General features: G+C 51.7%; 1 protein-coding gene across 2 annotated transcripts; it reads right to left on the minus strand.

Moving 5' to 3' along the window:
- Window positions 1–220: 220 nt before the first annotated feature.
- snx6 (sorting nexin 6) lies at window positions 221–11,109 on the minus strand. 2 transcript variants are annotated; one of them, XM_072365168.1, is made up of 14 exons: window positions 11,011–11,109; window positions 10,824–10,874; window positions 9,176–9,280; window positions 8,983–9,093; window positions 8,648–8,769; window positions 8,450–8,573; window positions 3,890–3,985; window positions 3,690–3,795; window positions 3,217–3,292; window positions 2,779–2,818; window positions 2,591–2,677; window positions 2,345–2,504; window positions 1,583–1,668; window positions 221–1,114 (listed from the first exon to the last, which is right to left on the minus strand). In XM_072365168.1, exons 1-14 carry the CDS (start codon window positions 11,014–11,016, stop codon window positions 1,061–1,063), a joined length of 1,224 nt encoding a protein of 407 aa, XP_072221269.1. In that variant the 5' UTR covers window positions 11,017–11,109; the 3' UTR covers window positions 221–1,060. The 2 variants fall into 2 exon arrangements, with proteins under 2 accessions (XP_072221269.1, XP_072221270.1); XM_072365169.1 differs by having other exon boundaries at window positions 10,824–10,871; window positions 11,011–11,032.
- Between the last annotated feature and the right edge of the window lie 874 nt (window positions 11,110–11,983).

An 11,983-nucleotide genomic window follows, 5' to 3' on the forward strand; every position in this document is an offset into this window, starting at 1 on the left:
TTTCTATTTTATTACATTTTAATGAGAACAGGAACCAAGGGCTGGCCTCCACCATCACACAGCAGCAGCATACATTTAACAATTCCCAGGAAAACAAGCACCACCAAAACTAACGGGAAAGGAGCAGGAAGAGGAGGACAGACGGACGCCGCAGAAAGGACAGACTACGGAAAAAAACACCAGTTAAACCGGCTCCAGTTTTCTACATCAATTCAAAGAGTTTCCTTTAGGTGCCTTAAAACTTTAACATTTTGGCAACTGGACAAACGTCCCTAACATAAGACTTCAGAGTCAGGAGCCATCTCGTAACGAGACAGCCGTCCTGTGCCAGAAAGCGTCAGAGCGGGTAATGCTTCAGAGATCCAGCTTCCACTCTGTTCTCTGGGATATTTTTAGAGCTTCCTTTAAAGACAAAGCATATTGAATGTCCTGGCATTAGGTCACTGAGGATGATGGGGTGGTTGGCTGGGAGGGTGGCGACCACACGTGGAACCGTGAGAGCAGATGGGCTTCAGTTCCTCTGAGTGACATTCATAGCTTTGTTTCTATTCTGCTCCATAAGGAGGATCTGCTGCGTCACACCCTACAACATCAGCTCCATCACCTCACAGCGAGCCTCTCACCGAACAGAAAAGGAAAGGAATACAACTCAACTCAAGTATTTAACCGTGTTAATGATGTCCAACAGAGCTCATAACGTGGAAGCCTTTCATATGAATGTCACTCAGGGAGGAGGGAGAGATTAAGAAAGAAAGAAAGCTTCAAACGGACCCAGGTGCTTCTGTGGTACCTGTAGGAAGTACAGTCATGCAGGTCTAATTCTGAACCAGCAAGACGAGAGCGGGTGCTTCAGAGAGACAGGGAGAGAGTTAGGAGAATGATGAGGAGAGCTTTAGTTGTTGGTGATGCAGAAAACAGACTTCCGGTCAATTGTGAACCCTTTGCTGTCTCTCTCTCTCTCTCTCTGGCCCAGAGTTCTCAGTGTCGTTCGTCCAGCCTTACTGGCTCCCACCTCACAACGAACGGCCGTGTCCAGCTGGCGGTGGGCAGGGTTGGACACTTAGGTGTTTCCTTTCAGTACGCCCAAACAGCTCTGCAGTAGCTGGAGGTTTCCCTGGAAGAGAGAAGGCAGGGTCAGGGTCAGCGAAAGATCCAGCATCAGCTCCAAACCCTGCTGCTGGTGGACAGAGGCAGCACCCCCCCGCACAGCTCTGAGCTGGGCCACTCAGGTGCTGAAAACATGCACCGACAACTTAGGGAATTACCTTTATGAACAGAAAAGTTAGCCGTAGTTTGAGGAAGCAATACACCAAGATGTATTTTTAGATGTTTCAAATCCAATCATGAAGCCAGTTAAAATTCACAAGTATGTGTTCAAAGTTACACGTTAATGTTCCTAGGTTGGTCCCTAGTCAGAAACCACCACCAAATGTTCCCGGAGAAGCAGCGAAGCTCTCCGTCCAACACGACTCAGCTGGGACTCAGAGGCTGTGGGATGAATGTGTTAAAGGCTGTTTCTCCAGCCTGTGACTGCGGTCCTCTGAATGCAACGCCAGGCTGGCCCTGAGCTAGGCTTCAGTACCTTGGCATGTTTGAGCTCCAGCTCTGCCAGCTCCACCAGGTTCTTCCTGAATGCGGCCACTCTCCGTGTCTTGAAGTCTATGAGCTCTGTTCAAAAGAGAAACAAATCGGGAGAACGTAAAACCAACAGTGTAACAGCTACAGTCAGTTTGTCACAAAAACAACTAATCTGAGCTATTAGAAATATACAGACCAAAAGCAACACAAAGCACACCCCCCCCGCCTGGACATAGGCACAGTTTTAGGAAATATCACCAGAATCACCCTTTAATTGAAGTTACCACCTGAAGCTTTAAAGAAAGATAACTTCTGATTGAATTGTTGGAGGTTTCTTCCTGTTAAAAGAGAGTTTTAGGACGGGGGATTGGACCAAAGAGAAGTTTCGGTGCAATCTGTTGGTTTCCTTAGCGAGGATGTTGTTTTTGAATTGGCTCTATATGAATTCATTGGATTATTCTGAAATGAATTCATTGGATTATGATTACAATGAGTTGGCCTCTAACTGGCTTGAACTGGACTGTATTACTGAAGTGTCCTGAGATGACATTCGTTGTGCTTTGGCTTTATAAATAAAACTAAATTGAATTGAATTAACTTCCTCCAAGCAGGCTGCATGTGACCGTGTTCCATGCTGATGTTAACTGCCGCTGTTATGGAGTCACAACCGTGTGATGAACAGCACTCTGCTCAGATGTACACGGATATGGATTCGCTCAAGAATAAATTAAGTTTAAGGCATTCAGTTACGCAACAAAGGACGCACCTTGTTTGGCAGATTCTGAGATCTTCTCAAACTTGTGGCAGCAGAGCTGCTGGCTGGTCTCAGCCTGCAGGACGTCTCTGTTTTTAGCTCGCGCTTTATCCAGAGCTTTGTTAGCATTCTCATAGTCCACCAGAGCCCGGCTCCTTCGGTACAACAAGTCCTGTGGGGAGTCAGAAACTCAAATCAACATTTTCACCAAAGCATTTCACTAAATATCGACTTTTCACTGCCTGTGAGCGCTCAGACCTTCGCAGCCTGCGACTCTCTCAGGTAATACTTGAGCAGGTCAGCCAGCTTCAGATCTTCATCTGCTGCTACCCGGGCTTCAATTTTCTTTAAAATAACAATTAAGAAACAATTAGCAGATGGAATGTGACCAAAAGCACACGAACAAGCCTGTCGGCGTAGCTCATCAGGTGTGAAGAAACACATACCCTAGTTTTCTCAAACAGCTCTGACACCTTCAGGAAAAACCTTCAAAGGAAGAAACAGGCGACAAATCAACAAAGCGGCTGTCAGCCTCCTCAGAAACACACACAAGGCATGCTACACACTGTGCACCACGTGTATGACATGCATCACACATGCAAATGTCTCGCCTGCCCTCAGAAATTTAGAAAAAACCTGGATCCGTCCTCCAGGATGCTGTGGTACCAGACTTATACCCGGATAAGAAAAGTAACCGGCAAAAGTGTTCGAAGCAAGGGGGCGGGTGTAGGAGCGGAGAGGACTGCGGTGGGGGGTGCATCGTGTGCAGGTGAGGCCTTGCATGCATCGCCACAACTAATGTGTCTTAAGGTGTGACCAAAGCAGCCAGACCAGGCTCCAAAGTGAGTTTGTTGAATGTTTGTCAAAGGTTGGTTGGTCCATACTTGCAGAGGTCTGTGGAGTCCTGAGTTCCTAACGTGTAGAGTGATGAGGCGATCCTGTTCATGTCATCAGCAGCATCTAAACAAGTAGAAACATCACAGGATGCTTAAAAACAGCAGCCCCTTCAGTGGTGTAACCCTGGGGCGACCGTTTCAGGTGAGAATAATCTGAAGGTTGTGAGATCACAGCGTGATGAGGGTTAGCTTCACATGGCTGAACAGACTCTGATGAATCACCAGCCTGCTGATGCACACTGTTCACCTCATTGTTAGTTTGAATCCTGCCCAACCGAACATCCAGGCAATTAACCACCGCATAGAGGACTATTAATGAGCTTAACACACCGTTTGATCTTAGCTGAGTTTCTGCCTCTGTCTTCCACAATAGGAGGAGCGTTATAACTGAATGTGTGAACAGAAGATTTCATACGAGACTACAGGGAAAACTTCTACAAAATGTAATGCTTTGTTCTTACTTTTGTGCGAGCGGATCATTCTGTCACATTTGGCCGAAGAGTCTTTGACTCGGTTGTGGTATTCTAACAGAAATGTCTTCTCGTGCTCAAAGAAATCATCCACATCCTGAAACACCGACAGAGAAGAGCGAAAACAGAAAACAGTTATGGAATAATCCAGGTCAGCTGGAGGCTCTGAACTCCGGCTTTTGTGTTGTCACCTTGACTCCGGCCACCAGGACACCATCTGCCGACTTCACAACGTTCTTAAAGAAGTCCTCCAGTTTCTCCTTCTTGTTCTTCCCTCGTACGCTCAGCTGTAAGAGGCAGAACATCTGAGATCACACAACAACACGCACTGACAGAAGGAGGTCAGAGGTCACGCCCCTTCCTTTGGCTACTGCAGATCATTTCTGCTGTCTGCCATCCTCTCCATCTGTGGCCCATGAAGACGACACGATAACCTGCAGTCACTTTCCAGAACTCAACACTATCTGGAAGTCACCCAACAACAGCTGAGCAACACCTCAAATGCCTTCTCCAGAATATGGGGGAATCCCTCTGTACACATGGGGAGCAAACTTCTAGTCACCTCAACTACGGGTCACATGCTATCCCGCCCAACGGGTCAAACGCTATCCCGCCCAACGGGTCAAACGCTATCCCGCCCAACGGGTCAAACGCTATCCCGCCCAACGGGTCAAACGCTATCCCGCCCAACGGGTCAAACGCTATCCCGCCCAACGGGTCAAACGCTATCCCGCCCAACGGGTCACATGCTATCCCGCCCAACGGGTCAAACGCTATCCCGCCCTACGGGTCAAACGCTATCCCGCCCTACGGGCCACACGCTGTCCCGCCCTACGGGTCACACGCTATCCCGCCCAACGGGTCAAACGCTATCCCGCCCTACGGGTCAAACGCTATCCCGCCCAACGGGTCAAACGCTATCCCGCCCAACGGGTCAAACGCTATCCCGCCCTACGGGTCAAACGCTATCCCGCCCTACGGGTCAAACGCTATCCCGCCCTACGGGTCAAACGCTATCCCGCCCTACGGGTCAAACGCTATCCCGCCCTACGGGTCAAACGCTATCCCGCCCAACGGGTCAAACGCTATCCCGCCCAACGGGTCAAACGCTATCCCGCCCAACGGGTCAAACGCTATCCCGCCCAACGGGTCACATGCTATCCCGCCCAACGGGTCAAACGCTATCCCGCCCAACGGGTCAAACGCTATCCCGCCCAACGGGTCAAACGCTATCCCGCCCTACGGGTCAAACGCTGTCCCGCCCTACGGGTCAAACGCTATCCCGCCCTACGGGTCAAACGCTATCCCGCCCAACGGGTCAAACGCTATCCCGCCCAACGGGTCAAACGCTATCCCGCCCTACGGGTCAAACGCTATCCCGCCCAACGGGTCAAACGCTATCCCGCCCAACGGGTCAAACGCTATCCCGCCCTACGGGTCAAACGCTATCCCGCCCTACGGGTCAAACGCTATCCCGCCCTACGGGTCAAACGCTATCCCGCCCTACGGGTCAAACGCTATCCCGCCCTACGGGTCAAACGCTATCCCGCCCTACGGGCCACACGCTGTCCCGCCCTACGGGTCACACGCTGTCCCGCCCTACGGGTCAAACGCTATCCCGCCCAACGGGTCAAACGCTATCCCGCCCAACGGGTCAAACGCTATCCCGCCCTACGGGTCAAACGCTATCCCGCCCTACGGGTCAAACGCTATCCCGCCCAACGGGTCAAACGCTATCCCGCCCTACGGGTCAAACGCTGTTCCGCCCAACGGGTCAAACGCTGTCCCGCCCTACGGGTCACATGCTGTCCCGCCCTACGGGTCAAACGCTATCCCGCCCTACGGGTCAAACGCTATCCCGCCCTACGGGTCAAACGCTATCCCGCCCTACGGGTCAAACGCTATCCCGCCCTACGGGTCAAACGCTGTCCCGCCCTACGGGCCACACGCTGTCCCGCCCTACAGGTCACACGCTGTCCCGCCCTACGGGTCACACGCTGTCCCGCCCAACGGGCCACACGCTGTCCCGCCCAACGGGTCAAACGCTGTCCCGCCCTACGGGTCACATGCTGTCCCGCCCAACGGGTCAAACGCTATCCCGCCCTACGGGTCAAACGCTATCCCGCCCTACGGGTCACACGCTGTCCCGCCCTACGGGTCAAACGCTATCCCGCCCTACGGGTCAAACGCTATCCCGCCCTACGGGTCAAACGCTATCCCGCCCTACGGGTCAAACGCTATCCCGCCCTACGGGCCACACGCTGTCCCGCCCAACGGGTCAAACGCTATGCCGCCCAACGGGTCAAACGCTATCCCGCCCTACGGGTCAAACGCTATCCCACCCTAAGGGTCAAACGCTATCCCGCCCCATGGGTCAAACGCTGTCCCGCCCAACGGGTCAAAAGCTGTCCCGCCCTACGGGTCAAACGCTATCCCGCCCTAAGGGTCAAACGCTATCCCGCCCTACGGGTCAAACGCTATCCCGCCCAACGGGTCAAACGCTATCCCGCCCTACGGGTCAAACGCTATCCCGCCCTAAGGGTCAAACGCTATCCCGCCCTACGGGTCAAACGCTGTCCCGCCCAACGGGTCAAAAGCTGTCCCGCCCTACGGGTCAAACGCTATCCCACCCTAAGGGTCAAACGCTATCCCACCCTAAGGGTCAAACGCTATCCCACCCTAAGGGTCAAACGCTATCCCGCCCCATGGGTCAAAAGCTGTCCCGCCCTACGGGTCAAATGCTGTCCCGCCCAACGGGTCAAAAGCTGTCCCGCCCTACGGGTCAAACGCTATCCCACCCTAAGGGTCAAACGCTATCCCACCCTAAGGGTCAAACGCTATCCCGCCCTACGGGTCAAATGCTGTCCCGCCCAACGGGTCAAACGCTATCCCGCCCCACGGGTCAAACGCTATCCCGCCCTAAGGGTCAAACGCTATCCCGCCCTACGGGTCAAACGCTATCCCGCCCAACGGGTCAAACGCTATCCCGCCCTACGGGTCAAACGCTATCCCGCCCTACGGGTCAAACGCTATCCCGCCCTACGGGTCAAACGCTATCCCGCCCCATGGGTCAAACGCTATCCCGCCCCATGGGTCAAACGCTATCCCGCCCCACGGGTCAAACGCTATCCCGCCCCATGGGTCAAACGCTATCCCGCCCCACGGGTCAAATGCTGTCCCGCCCAACGGGTCAAAAGCTGTCCCGCCCTACGGGTCAAATGCTGTCCCGCCCCATGGGTCAAACGCTATCCCACCCTAAGGGTCAAACGCTATCCCACCCTAAGGGTCAAACGCTATCCCACCCTAAGGGTCAAACGCTATCCCGCCCAACGGGTCAAACGCTGTCCCGCCCCACGGGTCAAACGCTATCCCGCCCCACGGGTCAAATGCTGTCCCGCCCAACGGGTCAAAAGCTGTCCCGCCCTACGGGTCAAATGCTGTCCCGCCCCATGGGTCAAACGCTATCCCACCCTAAGGGTCAAACGCTATCCCACCCTAAGGGTCAAACGCTATCCCACCCTAAGGGTCAAACGCTATCCCGCCCAACGGGTCAAACGCTGTCCCGCCCCACGGGTCAAACGCTATCCCGCCCCATGGGTCAAACGCTATCCCGCCCCACGGGTCAAACGCTATCCCGCCCCATGGGTCAAACGCTGTCCCGCCCCATGGGTCAAACGCTGTCCCGCCCCATGGGTCAAACGCTATCCCGCCCTACGGGTCAAACGCTATCCCGCCCTACGGGTCAAACGCTATCCCGCCAAACGGGTCACACGCTGTCCCGCCCTACGGGTCAAACGCTATCCCGCCCAACGGGTCACACGCTGTCCCGCCCTACGGGTCAAACGCTATCCCGCCCAACGGGTCACACGCTGTCCCGCCCTACGGGTCAAACGCTATCCCGCCCTACGGGTCACACGCTATCCTGCCCTACGGGTCAAACGCTATCCCCCCCAACAGGTCAAACGCTATCCCGCCCAACAGGTCAAACGCTATCCCGCCCAACAGGTCAAACGCTATCCCGCCTAACGGGTCACATGCTATCCTGCCCTACGGGTCAAACGCTATCCCGCCCAACGGGTCAAACGCTATCCCACCCTACGGGTCAAACGCTATCCCACCCTACGGGTCAAACGCTATCCCACCCTAAGGGTCAAAGGCTATCCCACCCTATGCTGTCCCACCTTTACTTTAGATAGTGTTTTTATGAACTATATGCATTTATTTGGCATTTTCCTAAGTTAACTTCCTACCTCCAAAAGAGGAGATATGTTTATGACAGAATAAGCTATTTTGCCATCAGCTGGAGGCCAAGGTAATGTCATGACAACATTGTGACTGACAGGAAAGAGAACAGCCTCTAATAACACGATGCAGGACTGATTCTGCAGATGGACCAGATATTCTTTTTGGCTCCACCTCTTAAACAGTGATGGGAGGTGGAGCTGCCACTCCATTCAGTCTGGGTTGAACACAGGGTATTTTACACAGTGAGGTGGTTATATAGCCACGTGCTTTAGCTACATCAGACCTTTCATTTCTAAATGAAAAGCGTTCCAAATGTCTAACTTCGGCAAACCTACGCACACAATACTTTCCTCTCCACCTCAGTTTGTGCCATCATGCTTCCTCACACAGACCTGACCATCCACCTGATGACTGGCTGTTTTAAGCAGACTTGCAGAAAGCACTTAGTTCTTTTTTTAATGTTAATCCAAAGTAGTTGTCTGATAAATACGAGAGCCGACACTCACATCCTGGTTGTACTCCAGGAAGACATGGAAGTTGAGGTCCTTCCTGAGGACAGGGTGAGCAGCCACACGGCACAGGAAGACCTCATGCATGGCGACGGTCTTCTTAAAGATGGCCAGGTACTCTCTGAATGACAACACACCACAGTCAGTGCAGGGATTTACCAGCTACCTGAGAACCAGCTTGTTGTGTTCACTCACGCCTCCAGCTCCTGTTTCATCTTGGTGAACTCCTCCTTGGTCATGGATCCTTCTCCCTCCCCCAGCTTCTGCAGCTTCTCTCTGGATGCATCAAAGTCAGGTCTCGGAGGGGCTGGGGGAATCTACACAAATACAACACCAGCGTCGGTTCATCCCGTTTCTGCCCATTTTTGATCAAAATTCATTGTTAAAATGATCTAAATCAAATCAAACTAATGGAAGGAAGGGAGCTGCTGCACTGTTATCTCCAAAGAAAGAAAGCACAGGACAAACATTTCAAGAACATTTAGGAAAACGACAGAAATCTAAAGAAAGAAAGAAGCATTTTCTCTTACTATGTATCCTGCATAGTCTTCGTTTTCAACAAACGAGTCGTGCAGCCAGATGAACTCTTCGTGCTGTCGAACCACAGAGAACTCGTTCTGTTTGAAGTTGGTGAGCGTGCTCTGTGGAAACATCAAGCGTGTCACCGGTGCGTTCTAACAGAACCGGAGGTCCACTCTGGCACAGTGCAGCTGGGTATCTCACCTTGGTGTGGACAGTAAATTTGACCTTGTCTCTCTCACTCAGAGCGTCAGAGATGTCGACCTGCAGCGTAGCATCCATCTCCAGATCCACGTTGACTGCCCGTGGCTGCAGGAGGACGACAGACACATATCCCATAATCCATCACTTCCAGTTTTCAGAGGACATGACTGACATCAACCCGGCCTGCATCAAAGTGACAGTTAGCACCCGCTACGCTAACAAAGAAACCGTTTCCTCTCAGTCTAATGACACGTATTCACATCTGCCTAAAAGCATCGTGTCCAGGGGCCTTCAGCTCCACGAACATTTGGTCAGAATAGAAGAAAAGAAAGGCTAAATTACTGAAAATCTCTGAATCTGCACCCAAACATGATCTTTGTGAAGTGAGATGTAGATCATAGCAAGTTTTATTCCAAACAGGTGATCTGAACGGTTCATCTGGAGGTGTTTAAGTCCCATTAATCAACTTACTGAAGCTTTCACTGAGCTTCTGCTGACATCAATGTGTTTGAGTGCAAACCCAAGCTGCTACACCCGTTTGCCTTCACCCAACAGTTTGCTGGAGACAGTCCAAATTCATCTGGAAGGTGCCAATAAAACTAGGACAAAACTGAGGTGTTTTTTTTAACCTGACATGTAAAAGGCTGGTGCACGAGAGTCCTTTACCAGCCCCACAGCGGGGGAACTCACAGCAGCGAAGACAGAAAGACTGTGGAAAACACGGTCTTACAGTGAGGCAGGCTCAAAGAACACCGGTTCCATGTTCTTGCAAGCAAAGATAAGCAGTGAATATATCAACAGGATGGGCATTTTTCAGCCCGTCGGCTGATTCAACCTCCAGTTAGCGTGCACGCATCAGACGGGGTGTCATGGCAGATCACTGGATGCCTGTGGGATTTATGAGGTGGCTGCATTCACCCTTAACTGCACTGCTGTGTGAGAAGCTCCAGAAAATACAGCTGGAGGCCTCCACCACCACCTGGTTCACAGTTTGTCACACTGGGGGGGGGGTTCAGGGGGTTGAGGACCAGGAGCCAGTGGCCCGTTTTGTGGCATGCTGTGGAAACGCTCTCATCCTGAACATGAACACAGGAGGTAACTGCAGATGGTAGGAAGACTGGGAAAAAGGCCAACCTTTCGTCATTTTTCAGTATTTTTTTCCATTGCACACAGAGTATTGGTGAAATCCCAGCGTGTGACAACACACAAGGCCGCACTTCTGCGAAATTAGCGACAGGAGCTCACACACAGGGACTGGGCGTAAGTAGGTCATGTGACAGTCTGATGGCGACCACAGGGCTCAAACAGCAGCTCATGAATGCCGTGAAACCGAGCAGCAGAGCGGGTTGTCACATGAATCTGGTAGCTCCGTTAGCCGCTGAAGCTAACGGCCTGTGGCTGCATTCAGTGCATATGGCTCGTTTGGACTCCGGGCCGGGAGCCCAGTCTGACTAAAGCTGAAAGGCTAAATACTTTAGCATGAAGCTAACATTAGCCGGGACGGCTAACCAGGCTGGAAAAACAGCCAAAGCTAACTCACTGCTTTTGCTTAGCCGAACGGAACCGAATCGTAGCAGACGACTGTGTACACACGCAGACAGGCAGACGGATTCACGAATACAAGGCAAACGGGACGGAACGCACTCACCCCCCGGTCCTCCTCGGAAAGGAAGTCGGGACCGTCGTCCAGCCCTTCCTGCTGCGGAGACAGAAACACGGAGCCATTAGTTTACAGACCCCCCCAAAGTTAAAGCAGTTACAACAGCATGGCTGGCCGTGCCCCATCGTTCAGATGACAAAAACTGTGCGGGCAGAGGACAGAGTGAGAGACCCACCATCATGGCTGCGAACGTCTGGTAACAGGAAGTGGTCAGTGTTGCCAGATCTCGTGAGAAAAACAAGCAACCAGATCTCTGGGAGCGAGTCGCAATCGTTCCACTTATTTCTTCTCAACAAAACTTGGTGAAAAACTTCCTTCTGATTCCTTGAAGCATTGGTTACACTTTGCAGAAGTAAAAGGGCTCAGGTTACACACAAAGAACATTTATACAGTTCACTTTTACCCAGCAGCCTTCTGTTACAGTCATCCTCCACAATGTTTCCTAAAGGTTTCAGTCACAACCTCTGGATTCTAGTACGTTGAAGGCCATTTTCATAAATACTCTAATATCCATCAACGACACAAGTGTATTCAGGGCACAAAGCAGCAAGAAAGAGGTCTCTGTGGTGGTACAGCCAGATGTGATGTGGTGGTGATGCACCTTACCCCTGAGCAAAAATGACTTTTAATAGGTGTGCTACAGAAATTAATTGACCTGAATGGCTGTTTATTCAGCCCTGTGATGGACTGGTGACCTGTCCAGGGTGTCCCCCGCCCGATGACCGCTGGGATAGGCTCCAGCCGACGGATTAAGCGGGTATAGAAGATGGATGGATGGCTTTTTATTCAGGATTTTTTTTTTTTATAAACCTCCCTGCAGCAGCTGTCATTTCTGGTACGCTTTATATTCTGGGGCGAGTGAGAAGGTACATAAAGTATATATACTATCATGATCATCAATAATAATAATTATAATGAGCTCCAAATATTGATCTGGAGAAATATGAAGGTAATTCTACCGAAGCTCAACAAAAGGACATCACTGTGAGGGAGGCAGGAAATGTGAAGGCTTTATATACTATAATAATATAACTATAAGTCAGTCTCACTTCTGTGAAATCAACCTGTCCAGTTAGGAAGCAACACTGATGGTGAATCAGTTCCCACAGGAACAGACACCAGGTGGAAATGAGAGAAAATAGAGGAGT

The sequence above is a fragment of the Leuresthes tenuis genome, unplaced genomic scaffold (genome assembly GCF_036924035.1).
Source record: "Leuresthes tenuis unplaced genomic scaffold, fLeuTen1.0.hap1 SCAF_15, whole genome shotgun sequence".
In the NCBI taxonomy this organism is placed as follows: Eukaryota; Metazoa; Chordata; class Actinopteri; order Atheriniformes; family Atherinopsidae; genus Leuresthes; species Leuresthes tenuis.

What these genes read in the sequence shown, in the direction of transcription:
- snx6 (XM_072365168.1), bottom strand. An exon ending in CTCAGAATCTGCCAAACAAG is followed by an intron (nt 1,669 to 2,344) that starts GTGCGTCCTTTG and finishes TCTTTTGAACAG; the next exon opens with AGCTCATAGACTTCAAGACA. An exon ending in TGGAGCTCAAACATGCCAAG is followed by an intron (nt 1,115 to 1,582) that starts GTACTGAAGCCT and finishes TCTCTCTTCCAG; the next exon opens with GGAAACCTCCAGCTACTGCA.